The following is an 18,404-nucleotide window of genomic DNA, read 5'->3' on the forward strand; positions in this document are numbered from 1 at the left end:
GGATCTCTGTAGTCCAGCACGTGCAGGCTGGCATTTGCTTAAGATGGGAGTTTTAGAGGCAGAGCATAGCCAAATGTGATGAAGGCCTTTTTTCTTTCCCAGAAGAGGAGAGGAACTGCCTTATTACAGCAGGGTTTGCTTTCTGGTGGTTTTCAAGTGGAAATTCAGTGTAGCTTTGAAAAACTGAATGTACAAGATCTTGAAGCTGAAAACAAATAGCCAGGGAGCTCGCCACACAGAAAGTGATTGACACTTCACACGTGAAAAGGCTGTCTCTCATTGTCTTGCACAATAGAAATGTCTCTTTGGCCATCTCCTAAGGAGCTTTTATTTCAATGTAGTAATCGGTAAGCAGTGTCTTAAATATTAAGAACCAGGCTGCACTACAGGCTTCTACATCCATTCCTTATATGTGGAGGGATGATTTAACCACTGTCGGTGTGCTAGTGAAAGATAAGCTTCAGCTAGTGTCCTAATTCTTCAGCAGGGATAATGAGCACAAAAGACTAACTTCTGCTTCTAGTAACTGATGACTGTAGTTGTGGGAGGCAGGTGAGATGTGGTAGCCGTTTTAGTTTTCTTTGCAGTTAAAAATGTTTGTTACATCATTTGCTAGTACGTTTTGTAAAGAAGGATGGGGAAACGGGTGGAGAGAAGCTTTTTGGCAGCAGATAACATCCAGAATATGTGTTCAGTATTCTGCTGGGACCCCCATGTTTTGAAGAAGGTTAAATTGGAAAGAGGGGGGGAGAGAGAGAGTGAGAGAGAGTCTTTTCAACAACAATACAGCAGTAAGAGAAGTCTGTTTCTCTGTGTCTTTGATTCAAATTAGAAGTCTAAAGTATTTTTAATTGTTCCAGGAAGAAACTTCTGTCTGTTTCACTGTTGCTGAGTAGATTCACTTCTGGCAAGACTATATATAAAGTTTTGTTTAATTCCCATGGTTCACAAATAGGGTGCTCAAAAACACCTCTCCACCAGTATCTTCAGCAGTAAAAGACTCTGGACGACCTCCTGTGCCACAGAACCTCTGTGAGCCCTCAGAGCTGAAAGGAGATTCTGTGATTTCAGATGTGTTACATGCTGCTTGTAGGCTTGGACAGTATCCCCCTTCAGTTATCATTAAAGAACAGCAAAGGAAGTTAACACAAAAACATGAATGCTGAGATCTGATTAGAATCAAGAGAAGCAAGGAAGTGCAGAGTTAAGATTTATATGCAGACCTTAATTAGCTCCATTGTTCTTGAGAACCTAAGCATACACAATGAGGAACATTATACTTGCATCTCAGAGCTCCTCAGTACCTAAACATAAGACTTCAGTGTGCTTTTCAGTCCTAGATTTTCTCTGCATGTCGCCTTTAAGCGATAGCAAAGTCTGATCGTGTGCGTTGTAAAGGTTGTGGGTTCTTATGTTTTGGATTTCTGCAAGGCAAAAAAAAGGGGACACACTTAATGAGTTTAGGTTTCTGGTGTGATTTGTGTCGAGGAGAAGGTGGTAATGCCGCCCTCCTCACGGGCAGTAACATAAATCTCCCGTAAAACAGAGCGTATTGAGCGTAGCTTAGTGCTGCTTTGTTACCCATGTCACAGTTCAAATAAGCACAAGCCACTTGACAGATTAGACTCTAGTCTGAGAGCACATGGCAGTGCAAGACCTTGATCTTTCCACATAAGTACCCTTTCAGGAATATCACCTCCTCTGAAGGTCTAGTATTCTCAGGGATGTTTCCTCCCCTTCTCACCTTGAAGAGTTACAAAATAAATACAAGCCTTAACTTAGCAAGCACTAGAAAATCCAGGTGATCTTTGTGAGGAGTTGAGGTGCTTTTAGTCCTCTGCCATAAACCTGACATGTGATTCTTGTGGACATGTTAGCTCTCAAGGTTAACAAATAATGTGTTGTTTTGTTCGCTTTTTGGCTGGTGGTTTGTCTTGTAGCTTGTACTTTGGTTGGCTGATTGTGTGTAGAAAATGCTAGTGGTAAGAGAGTTTGTTGAGAGAGTTTGTGTGCTAAGGTAATCTTTGTTCAGCCTGTTGTGCATGCACATCAGAAATCTTTGCATCACTTCTCTTATGAACATGTATTCCCTCCTATCCTCTGAAAAGATTCCTGGGCAAAGTACCCTCGAGAATGAGGAAAAAGTCTATCACAAACTGCATTTGTGGTTGCTGTCATTCCACCTTTAATGTATGTCTTCCAGCTTTACGTTTTTTCCCCCTCAATATCTAACCTGCTCAACCTGTTCTAGTTCAGCATGCTGGAACCAGCAAACAGCAGAACATACCTCCCCACTCTCAGGGTCAGCAAGTTTTTTCCTCTTTCTTTCCTCCTCTCTTTTAAAAGTAGACTATTCCATAACAGTAGATGGACAGCATTGGTGGAAGTTTCTGTAGCTGTTAAACAAAAATTAAAAAAGAGAGGGGAATCTTGTCATTTGGACTTTGCCAGATCCTTTCACTCGGGTTGTTGAGCCATGATGCTCATGTGCATGGTGTACGCAGCTTAGGCAAAGACACAGTCTAAAGCAGTAGTGCCCTTATACAACTGCTAAATAGCACACAGTATGCAAATGCTGCTTTCTGTTTCTTGAGGGTATCAATTGATATGCCAAGTTCTTCAGGCTGGTCTCTTAGCTGAAGTTTGCTAAACATTCTCAGTGATTTTTTTTGTAAATCCTCAGAGTCAGCTTTCCAGTGCTGACTCGTGTGGAAAGATACCTTGAATCAGAGAAGGTGTACAACTCCTGTGTGGCTCATTTTTTACACCTAGACGCTTCAGTGGTAGCTTTTTTGACAGTTTCAGACAGAGGAGAGAGAGAGTAAGGCAACAATTGTTCATGGACTGAATTAATTCCACTTGAGGGTTAAAGTTCCCGAACTCCTGTAAAGTAGCACAGGTCATGCAGAGACTTTCGTTTCCAGTTTGACTAAAGACATCTAACAAGATGTGAAACTTCTTCCTAGTGCTTCTCTCCTCAGCAAGGGAATGCTGTAAGGAAGGAGAACCACATGTTCAGGAACAGGAGAGGAAATGGGCCGAGCACGTGAAACCGCTTTAGCTGGGATGCCTTCCTCAGCGCTGGGAAGTTTGCAGTTTGTGTGTGTGCAGTGATAACCTTTTACTTCCTTGCCTCTTGAGATACTTGCTGGCTGCTGATACCAGGGTAATGTGGAGAGCCTGCTTTCAAGGAAGATGTGCTTCCCTTATCTTGTGCAGCTTCCTTGCGTGTGTGCGTGCGTCTGTGTGTGTGTCAGGGAGAGATGCTCGCCTCCATCTGCACAGCGTCCCCAGCAGTGCTGTGGCCGTCTGTTTTTTCCTTCTTGAGCTGTGTGGCGCAGCAAGTTGTTCTGTGCTGTGCTGTCAGGATTGCTCAACAGTGCCGTGTGAGAGGGAACCAACAGCAAGAGGGCTTTGCCTAGTTCTGGGAAGTAGCTGGGGCTTATGTTTGCTTGGTTAAGAAAGGGGTGTGGTTCTGGAGAGGAGGCAGGACATACCTAGGACTTCTTTGACTGTGTTTGCTCTTTAGGAGAAATCTTTTCCCTTTTTTGATATACTTTCTCTAATTTTCTCTTTCCTTCTCTCCTTTTCCCCCCGTTATTAAAATTTTAAATGGGCTTAATTATCCTTATCTTCTAATAACACCTGTTTTCTTTAAACATAAAGTTTCCTGAAAAATCGGCAGTGAAGTAACTGAATAAGGTTATATAGTGTGGTAACTAAAGGACATGCCTGAAAACCACAAATCTCCAAAAAGGTTGAAGGAAACAGTTCAGAATGGCCCAGGCCAGATTTTTGGGACACTTTTAAAAATATTACTTCTGCTTAATTTTACTGTTAATACACTTTTTTCTCCAAGCTTGAGGAAGTATGGTGGCCTGAGAAGGATCTTGTTTAATAAAGGAAGGACTTGTCCCATATAAAAGTTTCTTACAGCTTGGAAGTCTCCTTGCAGTATTTGGCATTGTTAATTTAAGTCTGCTCTGAGCATAATGTAAACTCTGTGTGACAGCTTGGTGAAGTAGTACTGGGAAGCTCACACTGCATTTCCTCCTCTTTTGCCCTCCCTTATGCCAGGGTTGATGCGAACTGCTTTCTTCTGCAGTCCTTTGGGAAGCTTTGGAGGCATGGTTTGAATCACTTCCCTGTCACAGCATCATCAGGCAAATATTTGTCTCCCTTTTTTTCCTTTGAGGTGTTGTTGCTGTTAGGGAATAGGAGTAACTTTGAGCCAAGCTGGGAATGCAGTTGTATCAATTTCAGCCTGTTTGAACTTGCTGAGTCTGTGTAGCAAGTAGTTGCTTAAATGTGAATACAGCATAATTATTCAGAAGTGGTACCCCCCCCTCGCTGGATTTGTAGATCGTTATCTTTCCTCTCACTCATGCCTACAACTTGTCTTTATTCACAGCGAAGCAAAATTTTTCTCGAGGATAAAAATATAGAATGCTCTGTGTGCATGCGTGTGTATCATATATCCTTAGGTATCACGTATTGGTAGCTGTGGGTCACTGGCAAACTTTGCAGACGGTCCCACTAGCACTGAAGAGAGATTTGAAATCTGTCATTCAAATTTAGTCACTGGCGGCTTTTTCAGCCTTAGCACACCCAGCCAGTCTTGGTGGATCTGAGTAATGGCACTTCCGTCGTCCCAGTGGTGCCGTCTGCACGAGAATCTCGCTGTGCCGGGAGCCAGGCGGTGCGGCAGCCGCTCTGAGCCGGGGAGGATGCTGAGGGCATGTCTGTGTGGCACCTGGGAATGCCGAGGGGGCAGCTACCCCCACATGCTGCCGCACCGTGCTGTGTGGGGAGGCTCCCGGGGGCCACAGTAGCCTTGGCAGACCGTGTGAACAAGCACTGGAGACTCCATGAGGATAATGAGGTGTACCAGCAGGATGGCAGTGCCTGGCTGCCATGGGGAGTGCTAGCAGGGGGATCCCCTGCTGGGCCTGTGAGCTGGCCCAGCAGGCTGAAATGAGTCAGGGAAGCCCAATCTGATCCTTCCTGGGACCTGTTTGCCCCACCCTACCCTTTCCCTGCATGCCCTGCAGTGACTTTCCTGCCAGCGTAGCCATAGAGACCTCCTGCTGCTCAGCTTCCTTTGGTTTGTCCCATGCTAGGGTTCGACACTGGTTACCGCTAGAGTATATGAGGGTGCTTGGAATTCGTTTTGAGGTTGCTCTGCAGTTGCAAAAGGGATTTTCCCACGTGACTGGGATTTTGGTATTAATCTCGTGACTTCCTGTGAAGTATGTGTGTGTGTCTGAGGGCTTTTTGGGCCATTTTTGGGGTTTTTTTGAGGATACAAATATTAAGCCAAAAAGAGAAGACAAACAGAAACTTGTCCTAGTACAGATCATGTCCGATTTCCAAAATTACCTGCATCTTTCTGGTTCCTATGATTACAGCTGGTAAGGACTGAGTGGATTGCTCTCTTAAGTGGGTGATGTTGGTAATTAACACTGGAAATACATTGCCAATACAGATTCTCTACATGTTTTAACAAACAACTCACTAAACTCTTCAACCCAAGGGCATAATGTTACTGTGCTTTTGACTTAAGTGTCAGTCATATTCACAAGACTCTTAAGGAGGGACTTAGCAGCAGGGCATTAAACGATTGTTCCTAAAAATACTGCTGCTTCACTTTCTCTTTGTTTAGGATTTACTTCCTGTATGCATCAAATGGCAGGATCTTTGAAGAGAAGTTCCATGTGTTTTCCTACATTTCCAGACAACTTGGGCTGAAGTATCATTTCTTAAGAAGAATGAAACAAAAACAGTGACAAAGATAACGTGACATAAAAATATCTGAAAGGAGTGTAATTTTAAAGGGTGTCTTCTCTTTCTTTATGAGACATTTTCCATGCCATAAGGTCTGAAGTACATCATGGTCCAAACTTCAACCTGTCTTGGATGCATCCTGCACTCCTGTTTGTTCTGATACCATGGCACTAAGTTGAAGCCTTAACAAAGTAGACTATTTTTTTCTAAACAGAGATGTTTGGTCATGTTCTGAAGGATAACTTTTTTTTTAAGTATTGAAAAGGGATTTTATGATTCTTTGGAGCTTGTTTACTGTTATGTGGGAGGAGCAATGTAAGTGAAAGATCTTGAGACACAAAACAGTGAAAGACATAAAGCAGCTGAATCAGCTAAATTGTACTGACCAGCTCAGTCCTTCCCAGACTAGCTTGGGAACTTGAGTAATTCTTTTTGTTGTAAGGGGAAAAAACAAAGTGCATTGTAAATAAGGTGAAGGATGGAAGGCACTGATGTTTATTCTTTTTCTTTGATTGGAATGATTGGATATGTGGCTTCCTTGTCTTCAGATAACACCAGATGTATGAGGATTTTCCACTTGGTTTTGATACCAAACTGCCTAGAAATCACAAGGGAGATGAGGAATAATCATGTGCAATACAGTAGAGTATAGGGTACATCTAGTGGTAAAGTGGAGAAACTTATAATCATATGTGGGATATGAAGCTAGAACCTGAACTTGATACTGTCAGATGATTTCTCTGGACTGATAATGCCCGGGTTCACTGGCCTCCCCACCGCATTTCCACAGACGTGAGGGAGGAGGAGGGTGTTTATACATATACTGGATTCTGTGCTCAAGATTTAATCTTGATTTAGATGCTGGGACTTTCCCAACCAGGCCTCAGTGAAATTGCTTGCTGCTCCCCCTCTGGACATGCTGCTCCTTCTAATCAGACCTACCTGGCATAAACCTCTCTTGACTGAAAGCCAGCAGTGCTTGTGCTTCCACAGTTCTAAGGGAGAGGCTTAACCCTGAACCCTGCACAGGGGCTGCAAATGCACCCTTTTGTTCCATACCTTCCTTTAGGCTGGGCCTCCAGGCCTTTTTTCTTTGGGACCTGAAGCACATCAGGAAGCGTGAAAACTCAAGGTGCAGCTACAGTGTACTTTTTTCTCCTCAGAATTAAGAGGTGTGGGATTCCCACGCATGCTGAGAGATTATTTCTATCCAAGAGCCAAAGTGGTGCTGTTCAGGTTATCTGCATGCAAAACAGAAGCTCCTGGTTTTGTTCATAATTCAGTGGGACCCAGAGCCAGGAGCAGCTGCATCTTGCATTTGCCTACTTCAGGATGCTTTGGCTGCTCATTCTAGCCTTGAGCCAGCCAGTCAAAACCTGCCCACGTTCTGGTTTTGGCATTGAAGCTGTAGGCTGCTCTGTTTTGAGACCTCCAGAAAGCTTATACGATCAATATGCAAATCCCCTTGGCATTAGGAAAATACATCAGCCCTTTTTAGAGATGTGGTGAAGACTGGGATGTGTCCAGCAGGAGCTGCGTGTCACTTCAGCCGGACACATGCTCCCCTGCCCTCCCCATGAGTTACTTCCCATAGACACTGTTCCAACACCATCCACAAGAGAAAAAGGCACTTGAGTTCTGCATTTGCCTATTAATACAGAAGTCTCTTCTTCAGTGTAAAGTAGCAAAATACGCAATTGCTGCTGTTCTAATGGAATAGTCACCCTCCTGAAATCATGCTCTGCATTGCAGTGTGGGGCTGGAAGCTTTTTCTGCCTATTTGTCTTAAAAAACAAAAAGACAAAAAGGAAAGAATCCAGGGGAATTCTTGTGCAGTATCATCTTAGTCATCCTGCTCATGTGACCCTGAGAGGGGAGAGGAAAGTTGTAGAAGAAGAGGGGAAGCCGAAGGTGATTCTCAGGGGGAAGGGTGGAATGAAAGGCAGTCAAGCACTTGAAAAAACGTGATTTTGTTGAGAGGGCTGACTGGCACACAGTCCTAGTGCAGTTGGATCCTCTTGGCTCACCTGTGAAATTCTTTTTGTAAGGGAGAGGGAAGAGATTATGAGGAGAGCTTTTTCTCATACAACTGTGCTGCAAAAAGCAATAGTATATAGCAAGATATTTCCTTTTTTTTTGCATAGCAGTTCTTAAACATTAAGAGTTTAGTTCAGAGGTGGATCAGATCGTGTTTGGAAAAGACTTAGTTTCCTCTTTCCATTTTATACTTAGGTTTTACAAATTTTTCTGGTTCTTTCTCTGGTCTAATTTTAAATAGAGTTCCACCACTTTCTTTGAGAGTTTAATCAAGGCTAGCTAGCACTTAGTGCAAGTGAGTCCTCCCTAATATTAAGCTCAAATTTTTATCTCCTTCCTGTGTATCATGGTTGGATTTTAGTGTTCGACCCTCAGCACTGTCCCAAGTGTATGTGTAGTTGAATGCATGCTGGGGAGACTGTGAGGTGCAGATTTCAGGGCTCCCTACATTCCTGAACTTGTCTTCTGTACTTTGGTTGCTCTGTAGAGTGGCTCAGAGCCACAGTTCATTGATTTAATATAGGAAAAGAAATCCAATCCAAAAGAAATCCATTCCAAAGAATCATCCGCTGTGATTCTGGCTGTCTTCTGAACTGCAGCAGTGGTCACTTTAAAGCTGCTGGCACATGTTACTGTAACTTGCTTTTGCAACTGAATATGAGCATTTCTGTGCATGTCCTTACTTTGCTTTTGAACTACATTCTCACTTAAAGTGTTGAGTGTTTATCTTTATTTTTTGGAACTGATGAATGTCATATCATTTTTCTTTATCACTGTAAGATGCTGAAAGCCAGCCTGACTTATGAGCCTGTCTTTTGCATTCTAAGTATGCCAGTGTTGTCAGGCCAAAATATGTTGTTATAGTCACAAAGGGAAAATAACTTCTAAACACAGCTTTGTTCCTGTTCCTCTTGTATCTTGGCAGGCTAAACAGTGAGGTTGAACATTTTCAGTGTTACATGTAAGATCTAATCAAAGCAAACTCTTCTAAAGGAATAAGGCAACACAAATACTTTTCCCCCCCTTAATTATGGTTAGGAAACTTTTTAGGTAGAAGAAGCCTCAGTGAAGGGAGTGTTTAAAAGAAAAGTTATGGATGTGGATGTGACTTGGCATCTGCTGAAGTTCAACCCGTGTTGGGTGATAAATGTTGTCTCGAGGCAGAATGACATCCATGTTGCAAAGTAAAAGAAAGAGATGAAGATTGTGTCTATCCTTTGTACTTCTTGGCTTTATCTTCCCGCTTATCTTGGGCTGTAGCTCTAGTAATCTTTTTTCCTCTCCACCCTTAACTTGTTGCAGTGAAACTTGCTTAACCTGCCAAAGGAGCAACCTGCTGGCTGTAATGTGGGCAGGTTGCGACTCTCCTTGGGAACTCTGGAACCTGCTGCTTTGGTTTTGGAATTTTCCTTTTTTTCATTAATGATCATATGCATAGAGCTATCACAGCAGCTGTGATATTTGACCTACACAGTAAAAGTCAAAGGTGCAGTCAGGGTGTCTTCCTGTTTATAGCTCAATAGCATAGGCTACTTCCATTCAAATATGCAAAACTAAAACGTGAAGGGATCACTACATTCCTTGCTGTTGTATGGATTCTGCTGTGGTTTTTAGGACATGGCAAAACCACACGTTGCAGGAATGAGAACTGCAAGCAGCTGGGGCAGCCGGTGACTGACACCAGACACAGCAAAGCCCCCATCACCATGGTGCTGTACCCATGTTAGCAAGCCCTGCCTCACTGGCATACTTCACACTGCAAGCACAGCTGAACTGCTTTTGGGACTTGCAGGAGCCAGTGTGTTTGCATACATTAGGTCATGCCAGGCAGAGGTGCTAGGTTGGGCTGGCACTGACCTGGAGGTTCCAAGAGTTTTTCCTATTGGTGTGCTGTGGATGTGCCAACACACCCCTCTCAAGTAGGAGCCAGCTCCATCAAAACAAGCAGAGTTCAACAGGTGGACAAACAGCAGGAGGAAAGAACTTAGCCCTAAGGAAGCTGTTTTGCATAGGTAGCTGCTAAACAGGAGTTGTGCATACTTGTTAATGGTTGGAAAGAGACTTTAAAAGAAAAAGGGAAGAAAATGTCCCATGGCCAATGCATAGCAGGGTTTTTTTTTGTTGCTTGATTGTTTTCTGGATGAATGTGATTTAGCTTGACTGATATTGCTCTCTAGCTATCTGAAAAGTAACTGGTCAAGTAGAGTTAGCTCTGCTTCAGCTGAGCTGCTAGAGGGTTAAGCAGTCAGGCCGTGTGAGTGCCTGGGGTGCAAGGACAGGCAGGCACAGCAAAAGCCTCTGTCCTTACTTTCAAGAGATCATTGAAACTGGAAAGCAGTCTTTACTAAAACAAAATAAAAAAACATAGACAAACAATCCACCTTCAGGTTTTGCTTTACCTGTTCAGTATGATATTTTGATTTTTTTGTACCAAGATGCTGTCTGAATTTTGTCTTCTATCATTCTGGACAGGAACCCCTTGAACAAATAACTGGTTTCTTCTCCCTTATTCTTGTGTGAATACAGACAACTGCAGCTCATGCTGTTGTTTTATTACCCATGAAAAAAACTCTAGCTAGTGTGAGAAGTTAGATCAGTGTCACAGGGGGGAAAAAAACCTCCAAGATTAAAGAAAACGAGGCAGTAGAATATCTATAGATGCCTTCCTGCAGATTTTGTGGGATGAGGTAGCACTGGATTCATGGGGATAAATCAGTTGCTGTGGTGCCAGAGCTACCAGAGGGCCAAGGCAGGGGAGTGCATGGCACTCTGTATGCTGTGTCAGCACTCTGGGTTTTCTCTGGCTTCTGTCAAACCTGGAGAGAGCCAAATGCTCAGGCCTTCAGCATTCCTTCTCCTCCCAAATGGGTGATCATCGGGGAAAGAGGTCAGACAATTTCAGCAATGTCCATGATTCTGTGTCCAATCTGCTGGGCACATCTGCACACAGATGTGACTGACAGGTGTCACCGGTATCTGTCCACCATTTTTGCAACCAGTGAGAGTTACTGGGAATCTGGGGGAGCTACAGGTTTTTTCCTGGTGATCTTGATCCTTCACACAGCCCCAGCCTTGATGGATGCAGGCAGTAGCTGAAAACAACCACTTTAATCTTGCATCGGTTCTGGTACCTGTGGTGCTTTTGGCTTGAGGCTGTTCCTGCACAACACCCTGCAGTTTGAGACAGGGATTTAGATGCCTTCTTTTTTTTTAAAAGCTTCTGAGATTGGAAAAGGAAACATTAAAAAAGGCATTATATGATGAGACAGCCTTCCCAGCAGCTCCAGTGGGGTCTGCTGTGGGTCAGTTTGGTCCAGTGTATTATCTCAAAACATCATGCCCTTGGCATCCAAACTAAAACAGATTTTATGTCATAACACCAAAGCAGTTATGAGGATGTGCAAGACTTGTCTGGGTTACAACATTCTCTCATGTTAGAACATGATAGTGTGCAGTCATGTTAAATGGCACTGTCCTGAGCCGAGCTCTGGATGTGACTTCTGAAAGATTTGCCCAAGTGCCATTAAGGTTGTCTCCATTGTGTTTCTTTGAAGTCAGTCGTATGGACAAATGACAACTCCCTCCTGCACTCACGTATTATTAGAAGCAAAAAATTGCCATTGTATCCAGGAGCATACATTTCATATTTTTTTAATAGCAATATAAATTTGAAGTGAGGTTAAAGGCCCTACCTTAAAAAAAAAAAAAAATTAAATTTGAGCTTTGAGTTGTCAGAAGAAGAAGCGTGGCAGCAATACCTTCCATTTAACTGAAGAGAACTAGACAACAGTGTCTTCCTCAGGTTGCAAATACAGAAAACCAAGAGGCAAATGGGTCAGATAAACAGAATTAATGAGATTGCTTCCTGAGTAATTCTGTTCCTTTCCCTTTTCCTGTGTCTTTGTGACTAGAAATAGTTGTTTTCTTGGGAAAGCGGGTTTGTGAACGTGCCTTGGCAGTACAGAATTTTGCAGGCCATACCTAGTGCACTGCAACAATGGAACCAGATCATCCTGACTTCAAAGCTGCACTTGAAATTTGATATTGGGGTCCACCGTTGTGTTATGGTTGAGAAGGAAACAAATATATTTAAGAAGTGTTGCTCTGACATTGACACATCTACTTGAAGTAGTCTCAAACTCTAGACAGAGAGCCAGTTGAAGATGAGATGGTTTTTTTGCAGTCAGAGAAGTAGATGCTAAGCTGCAGGATTTTGCTTACTCAACTGCCACAAGACAGGGAGGCTGGGTATGTAGATTGCTGAGCAGGTTTAGGCAGAACCAGGACCTCATGGATGATGGGGAGTAGGCTCATGGAATGAGATGTTAGCAGGGCAAGTGTCGTTCTGTGAGTTGGGACATGGGGGAAAGCTTGTGGGCTCCCTGCTGCAGCCCTTCACAGGCCCAGACACTGCCAAGGGCCCATGCTGGGTTATGCCCCAGCTGTTATTCAGAAGTTCAGGCCGGTTTATGGGATTTCCCATGGTGTCCTTTAAATGCAAACCTTAGAAGTGGTGTTGGCATTAAAATTTACATTCGACTTCCCGCCCTGGATTTGCCTGCTGACAGTGTCTTCTTCCTCCTCCTGCTCAGGCACATGAAGATTCATGAGAAGGATCCAAACAGCACAGCGAGCACCACTCCCCCCTCGCCGCTGAAGCGCAGGCGATTGTCTTCGAAACGCAAGTTCAGTCACGATGCTGAGCTGGACAGAGAGGAGAGGACGCCTGCAAAAAAGGTTCTTTATGGGGCATGAAGCAAAAGATGTTCCTGGTTACCTCCTAGATTGTCAGCTGTTTGGTTTTTGCAGTCAGCACAGACTTGTTTCAGCTCTGTATATGAGTTGCCATGCTTATGCTGTGTAGCCAACACAGAGATTGAAAATTAATTTCTAATTTCAGAGAATGAAATCGTTTAATTTTTAAAATTCTTTATTGTTTAAATTTTTGATTTTGCTTAGGATTTATGAATAATTACTGTTAGATGACAAGAGAATGTGCTATTCTGCTGCTGCTGCAGCTTTTCCTCTAGCATTTTTTTTCCCTCCCATTTATTTTGTAATTTTCTTGGAGGATGGTGATGTAAACTTTTAAAAAGCAAAATTTACTTCAAAAGCAGCAGCAGCTAAAGTCTGCTTTTGTCTAGATCTGGAGGGAAAAAAAATCTACAGTACATTTCCCTTTCACAGTAGCATAATCCTGCCTTATTGGAGTTACAAGAGTGGCCAGAAAATATTTATTTGAAGGCTAGACATTTCCATTAGGGTTTTGTTTATGAAATATTTTAACACATCTCTGTTATTTCTACAAAATGTATGGTGTCTGCCAAACTTAACTCGACTTTCCACTTACTGTCTCTAAACGGCAAGCTAGTAGCAGTTCTGTTTAGCACAGTATCCCTCACTCTGTGCATGCTTTTCTCTCTGTAATCAGAAGAGAAGTATAGAAAACATGCAGAAGTTCTTTGCTTCTCCCTGAACCACTTGACTTAGCAGTTGGCAGTATCTCAGTGGCATAAATAATTTAGGCTGACAGCTCCCCTGGCTTTCTGAAGGGAGAGGAATGCTAGTTCAGTGGTATATAAACACGTGGGTTTATAAGTTCTTCAAATCACAGTTCCTCATTAGAACTGATATATCTGTGACTCAGCTGCACACTTTATCCCCTGCAGAGCCTCCTTCTCTGTCATGCGTGTTCTTACACATGTGCTGAGGCTCTGTCGCTCACTCTGAGGAGTGAGTCCTTTGTGTTTGCTTGCAGCAAGGTTACACATGGACCCTGCAACTCTCTGTAAGAGAAAGACTTTGAATGGATTGCAAGTTTGGTTTGTTGCTTACTAGTTGGTCTAGTGAAGTTTTTTTCCCTTTTTCTGTAGGTTGTCGAGGATGGCCATTCCGGTGAAGGGGATAAGAGGGCTGATGATGAAGTTTATCATTGTCCAGTCTGTTTCAAAGACTTTTTTTGCAAGTATGGGCTGGAGTCCCACATGGAGACACATCCAGATAATTCATTGAGGTAAGAGATAGTACCCAGAGTGTCTCTGGTCACTAGATGGCCTGAAGAAGCCTGCTGGGGAAGAGCAGGAGTCCCTCAGCCCCCTGTGCTGTTAACTGCCCCTCCTTTGTGGTTTTGAGCAGGTTCTTAAATGCTTTGCCTCATCGTGTGTCGCCAGGATGCTGTGGGGCTTAATTCTGTTATTTTTTGCGAATACAGGAAACCTTGCCAGTTAATAGCTGGAAATGTTTTTAGAAAAAATTACGGCCCTCTTCCTCCCCTTGAAGCCCATTACTGTTACATAAAATTGTAAAATGCCAACATTGCAAAATTTTAACACGATAAACTGAAGATGCTTAAAACTTGATAAAACTATTCAGTTATCATCCGATGAGATTATTCTGTTTGTGGAGAAGGCAGAAGCTGGATAGAAAGGGATTTTCAGTCATTGGAGTGAGTGAACGTAGATGAGTTTCTGGTTTCAGACTTTCAATAAAATGTTTTATGCTTTTCTGCCTTTTGAGGTTAGGGAATGATGTGGATTTTGGCTTAAATGAGCTTTTTTAACAAGAAAAGATTATTTATTAATTGTTTGGGAAGGTGCTTGAATGTTGTGTTTTGATTCAAGTAATTGCCTCTGGGACTCCTGAAACTGTTTTATTTCCTGTTTTTTACCATAGAAAAATGTGCAGCCAGATACATGAAGGTATAAAAGAAACTTTTCAAGTCTAGTTGAAACAGGTAGATAAGCTGCTACTTTAGGAAAGGAGATTGTCTGTTTGTAGAAGCTTGTCAACTTTTAAACTTATTTTGGGACGTTGGACTCTAATGATCTTTTTGGAAGAGTGAAGAATTCAGCATCTTGAGGTGTCAACACTCACTCCTGGATACAGGTTCTTAATAGAATGGCTTGGAGCAGAGGCATCCTGTTCTATTTAATGGAATTAATTCTACTAAATTTTCCCTTTTTAAAATTTCAATTTAGAAAACCTTGGTAAATACATGTAAAATACTTTTTAAAGGCATTGTTAATGTTGCAGTTACTGGGGAAAGGAGTTGAAAGCTTGGTTCATTCAACTGTAGTTAATTAAACATACTTTGCTGTTTTTGAAGTAAATGAGGTAAATTTTCATTATAGATCAAAGCTGATCTATAATGTTGTTCTCCAGTAAGAGCTCTGCAACCCCCACAAAATGGAGTCTGGAACAATTTTGCCTTACACTTCTTGCTTTAGAGAAAGTGGCTGGCGTATTAAGTTCATCTGGGCATTACCCTCATTTTGAAGCTTCTCTAAAGATACGACCTCTTTGCAAAGTTACTTGCCATGGACCTGAGTGGAGAGGTGGATTTTCTTGCTTTGAATGATGGATATAAGATAATGGAATAGATATCTAGCTTGGCAGCTTTGCTGTCTGTTATGGCAAGGCAGCAAGATGCAGGGGCTGTGCAGACACGCTGTTCCTCTTTATGCAGCTCTTGCTCTAGCATTAGACTTGCTTTGGGATAATAGTCTCCTGAAGTGGATTTTGCTACCCTTGATTCTGTTGAGCAGCAAAGACTAGAATGTGTCCCTCAATCAAAGTCACAATTGTCAAACTCCGTGGGTATGATTTAAGAGTGGTGCTGGGATGCTTGTCTTTATAAAATTGTCTAGGTGATAGTAAGGGGCTTTTGTCACGTGTTTGTCTCAGCCATTTAAGACTCGTCAGTGAAGACAGGACAAGGAAGATTGTGGTCCTCTCTGGACAGCTAATACATTTAAGGTGCAGTTTACCTGCCCATATGGTTTAAACCATGCCTTTTGTCCTAGTCGAGACAAGTCAAATGACACTGTTTGCCTGGCCCAAGCTAACAGAAAATCCTCTAGTAAGCAGAGCAGTTTGGACTTCTGTTGAGGTGACTCTTTCATCCCAAAGAAAATGGGTTCAAATCCTTGGCCAGCAGGGGCTGTAGTCCCCTGGTTCCCAGAGTTCTGCAATACTGTTTGTACGATTTAACAAGACACAGAATGTGGCATGCCATTCTCAGTCCTGAGTACAAGTAAATGAAGTCCTTTTGGTGTGGCTTAAGGGTGCTTTTTTTGAGGAAAAGAGATGAGGAAAAGAGAATCTTTTGCTTGAGTGGTAGAGCAGACCTGTGTATACGCGTGTACTTGTGGCAGGTAAGCAAACTACAGAATGTTAGAAGACTTTAATCAAATCCTGTTGTTGCCTTCTTGTAGAAGACAAGGGGAAATACCTCTTGTTAAAGTTCGAACAAACAGAAAAGCGCAGTGACTGTGTTGGCAAGCAGTGGGCAGGGAACGTAACACCCCCAGTCTCCTTTTCTTGCCCACACGGTAGAAACAGAGTCACTTGATGAGGACCTGTGAGGAAGGTACTGGATGTGTATCCCAGAGTCAGATACTCTGGTCTGGTGGTTCATTTGGAGCTACTGCAGTAGGCAGTAGCCCAGCACAGACTGTTCTGTCATGATCAGAAATAAGTGGTGCTCAATCTGCCTAGCCAAGGCCTTCCGTTGAAAGGGCACAGGTAAAACACCCAATTCCTTTTTGCTCCCCTAGCTCCTATAAAAAGGATTGCAAGCTGGCTTTGAAGCAGTGCACCAGTGTGTGCTGCCTTGATGGTGGCACCAGCCTCTCTTCAGGGATGTGGCCGTGGCAAGGTGCCAGGGTGGGCAGGAGCTTTTGCCTGGCTTCCCTGTGGTCCTTTAATCCTGCCGTTTCAGTGCCGCTGTGTCCATACAGCCTCTTGCCCCCAGAGCTGTCTGAGTCTGTCCGTCCCGGCCACCCTGTGCTAAGTAGCAGAAAAGGTAAGGCTGTCTGGCAGCCCTGGGATCAGTATGTGAGCGGCTAATTTACAGGGTGGGCCATCACCCTTCCAGATACTGTCAAATGAACAACTTTAAATCACAGGGTTAGCTGTTCAAAGTCAGATGAAAAGACACTCCCCATTGTCTTGCCCAGAACTGCTTTTTCATGTAAAACCCTGAGCGGGGAGCACCTCATTGTTTACTTGCAGCAGAATAAACAATACTTAATCCACTGATTGTGTGAGAGAGGCTCCCGCTTGGGAGAGTATCTCTTGATTATGTAAAATCCTAAATCGTGCATCTTTGTCTCCTAATTATGGTAAGAACTGCCCTGGTCTTTCGAGCAATAATAGGGCCCTTTGTTCCGTTGACAATGGGCTGTGGCGCTGCATCTCCTTCACGGCATTACGCCCCCTGGTCAGTCTCTGTCCCTTTGAAGCCCTGGGCCCTGCACCCTAATTAATGACATGAGCTGGCCCCGCCAGGGTTGTCTGCAGTGCCCATTGCGGTGGGAGGAGGACCAGAGGTGCTTTCCGACCCCCTTGGCCTCTCCACCTGGATTATTTAAACCCGTCTGCTTCCCTGCAGCTGGGGCCTCAGGACGCTGTCTGGTTTGGTGAGTTTGTATCTGAGTGTTGATAAAATTAGCAGAGGGCTGAAACGCTGTACAGCCAATAGGGAGAATTGGAAACTTGACGGAGCAGGGGAGTTTCTCTGGAAACTTTTGTGGGGCAGGGTTGCTGTCAAATGTGAAATTGTGCTTTTAAAGGTCACCTGACAACTCTGAGCAGCGTCAGCCGTGTAAGCAGAGGAGATGTGAGGATTTCCCGGGGAGAAACCTCTCCAGATGCTATGCTGGGTTTCTCCTCTTTCATTTGGCAAATACAGTAGAACAGGCTTAAAGTAAAACGTGTGGCTTTTAAAAAAATGTACATGAACTGTAAAATTCCTCTCTTGGATTTCACTGTAGCCAGAGCATATCCTTTTTATTTCCTCTCCTTCTCCAGGAGGTTTAGTTCAGTATGCTGTACTGAGAGCTAAAGTATTTTTAATTTTTCCTTCCTCACAGCAGCAAAGAGACATTTATGCTGTCTCTCCTGTCTGGATATCTTCCTGAGGAGAGGAGGAGGGAACTGGTGATGGTGTTGCAGTTACCTCCTTTCTTTCTTAGACTCATTCCAACATAATTTCTCAGCCAGGATAGTTGTGCAATTTGAATGTGGCTTTCTGATCGTGAGGCTTTCTGATCACATTTGGTTCAGTGTGGCATTGCCTCCAGTTACAAGATTTGGTTTTGCTGTATTTTCGTAAGATACAAGAAATAAGTAGACATTGCAGTGTGAATGTCACTCTCTGCCTATGTCACTGAGCTGACCAAAACCAGCCTGTTGCCATGAATGGATTCAGGGGAGATTAAGTTTTTTGACCTTCTACAGAGCCTGTCCAAACAGTGATATAATATATTAAGCTTTGTAATTCAGAAATTCTGGGCATATTTTCACAAGGACAACAAAAGCAGTTCTCTTCCCCCAGGGTTATGTGCTTCTGTGAAATCTCCAAACAAAGGAAACCAAATACCGTTCACAGCCTACCTTGTTCTTCAAAACAGCCTGCCCAAGTTTTGCTGAAATTATGTAGAGGTTAAACACTGCCATGGAAAGCTATTGTTCTGAACAGCTCACAGATCAATAACAGGCACACCAACAGAAGAATTCAGGCCCTGGAAGTAAACACTGTGTTAGGAGTCTGACCATTAGGATCTCTGTCTGCTCTAGGACCA

General features: G+C 43.3%; 1 protein-coding gene across 5 annotated transcripts in view; it reads left to right on the forward strand.

Annotated features, from left to right (window-relative positions):
* RREB1 (ras responsive element binding protein 1) overlaps positions 1 to 18,404 on the forward strand; it is a 121,847-nt gene that overhangs the window by 70,052 nt on the left and 33,391 nt on the right. For all 5 annotated transcript variants that reach the window (XM_040063583.1, XM_040063585.1, XM_040063575.1 and 2 more), the window contains 2 exons: positions 12,414 to 12,558; positions 13,695 to 13,834. In XM_040063583.1, the coding sequence (XP_039919517.1) occupies positions 12,414 to 12,558; positions 13,695 to 13,834 (285 nt within the window). The remainder of the gene's footprint in view (positions 1 to 12,413; positions 12,559 to 13,694; positions 13,835 to 18,404) is intronic.

The sequence above is a fragment of the Hirundo rustica genome, chromosome 1, assembly GCF_015227805.2.
Source record: "Hirundo rustica isolate bHirRus1 chromosome 1, bHirRus1.pri.v3, whole genome shotgun sequence".
Lineage (NCBI taxonomy): Eukaryota > Metazoa > Chordata > Aves > Passeriformes > Hirundinidae > Hirundo > Hirundo rustica.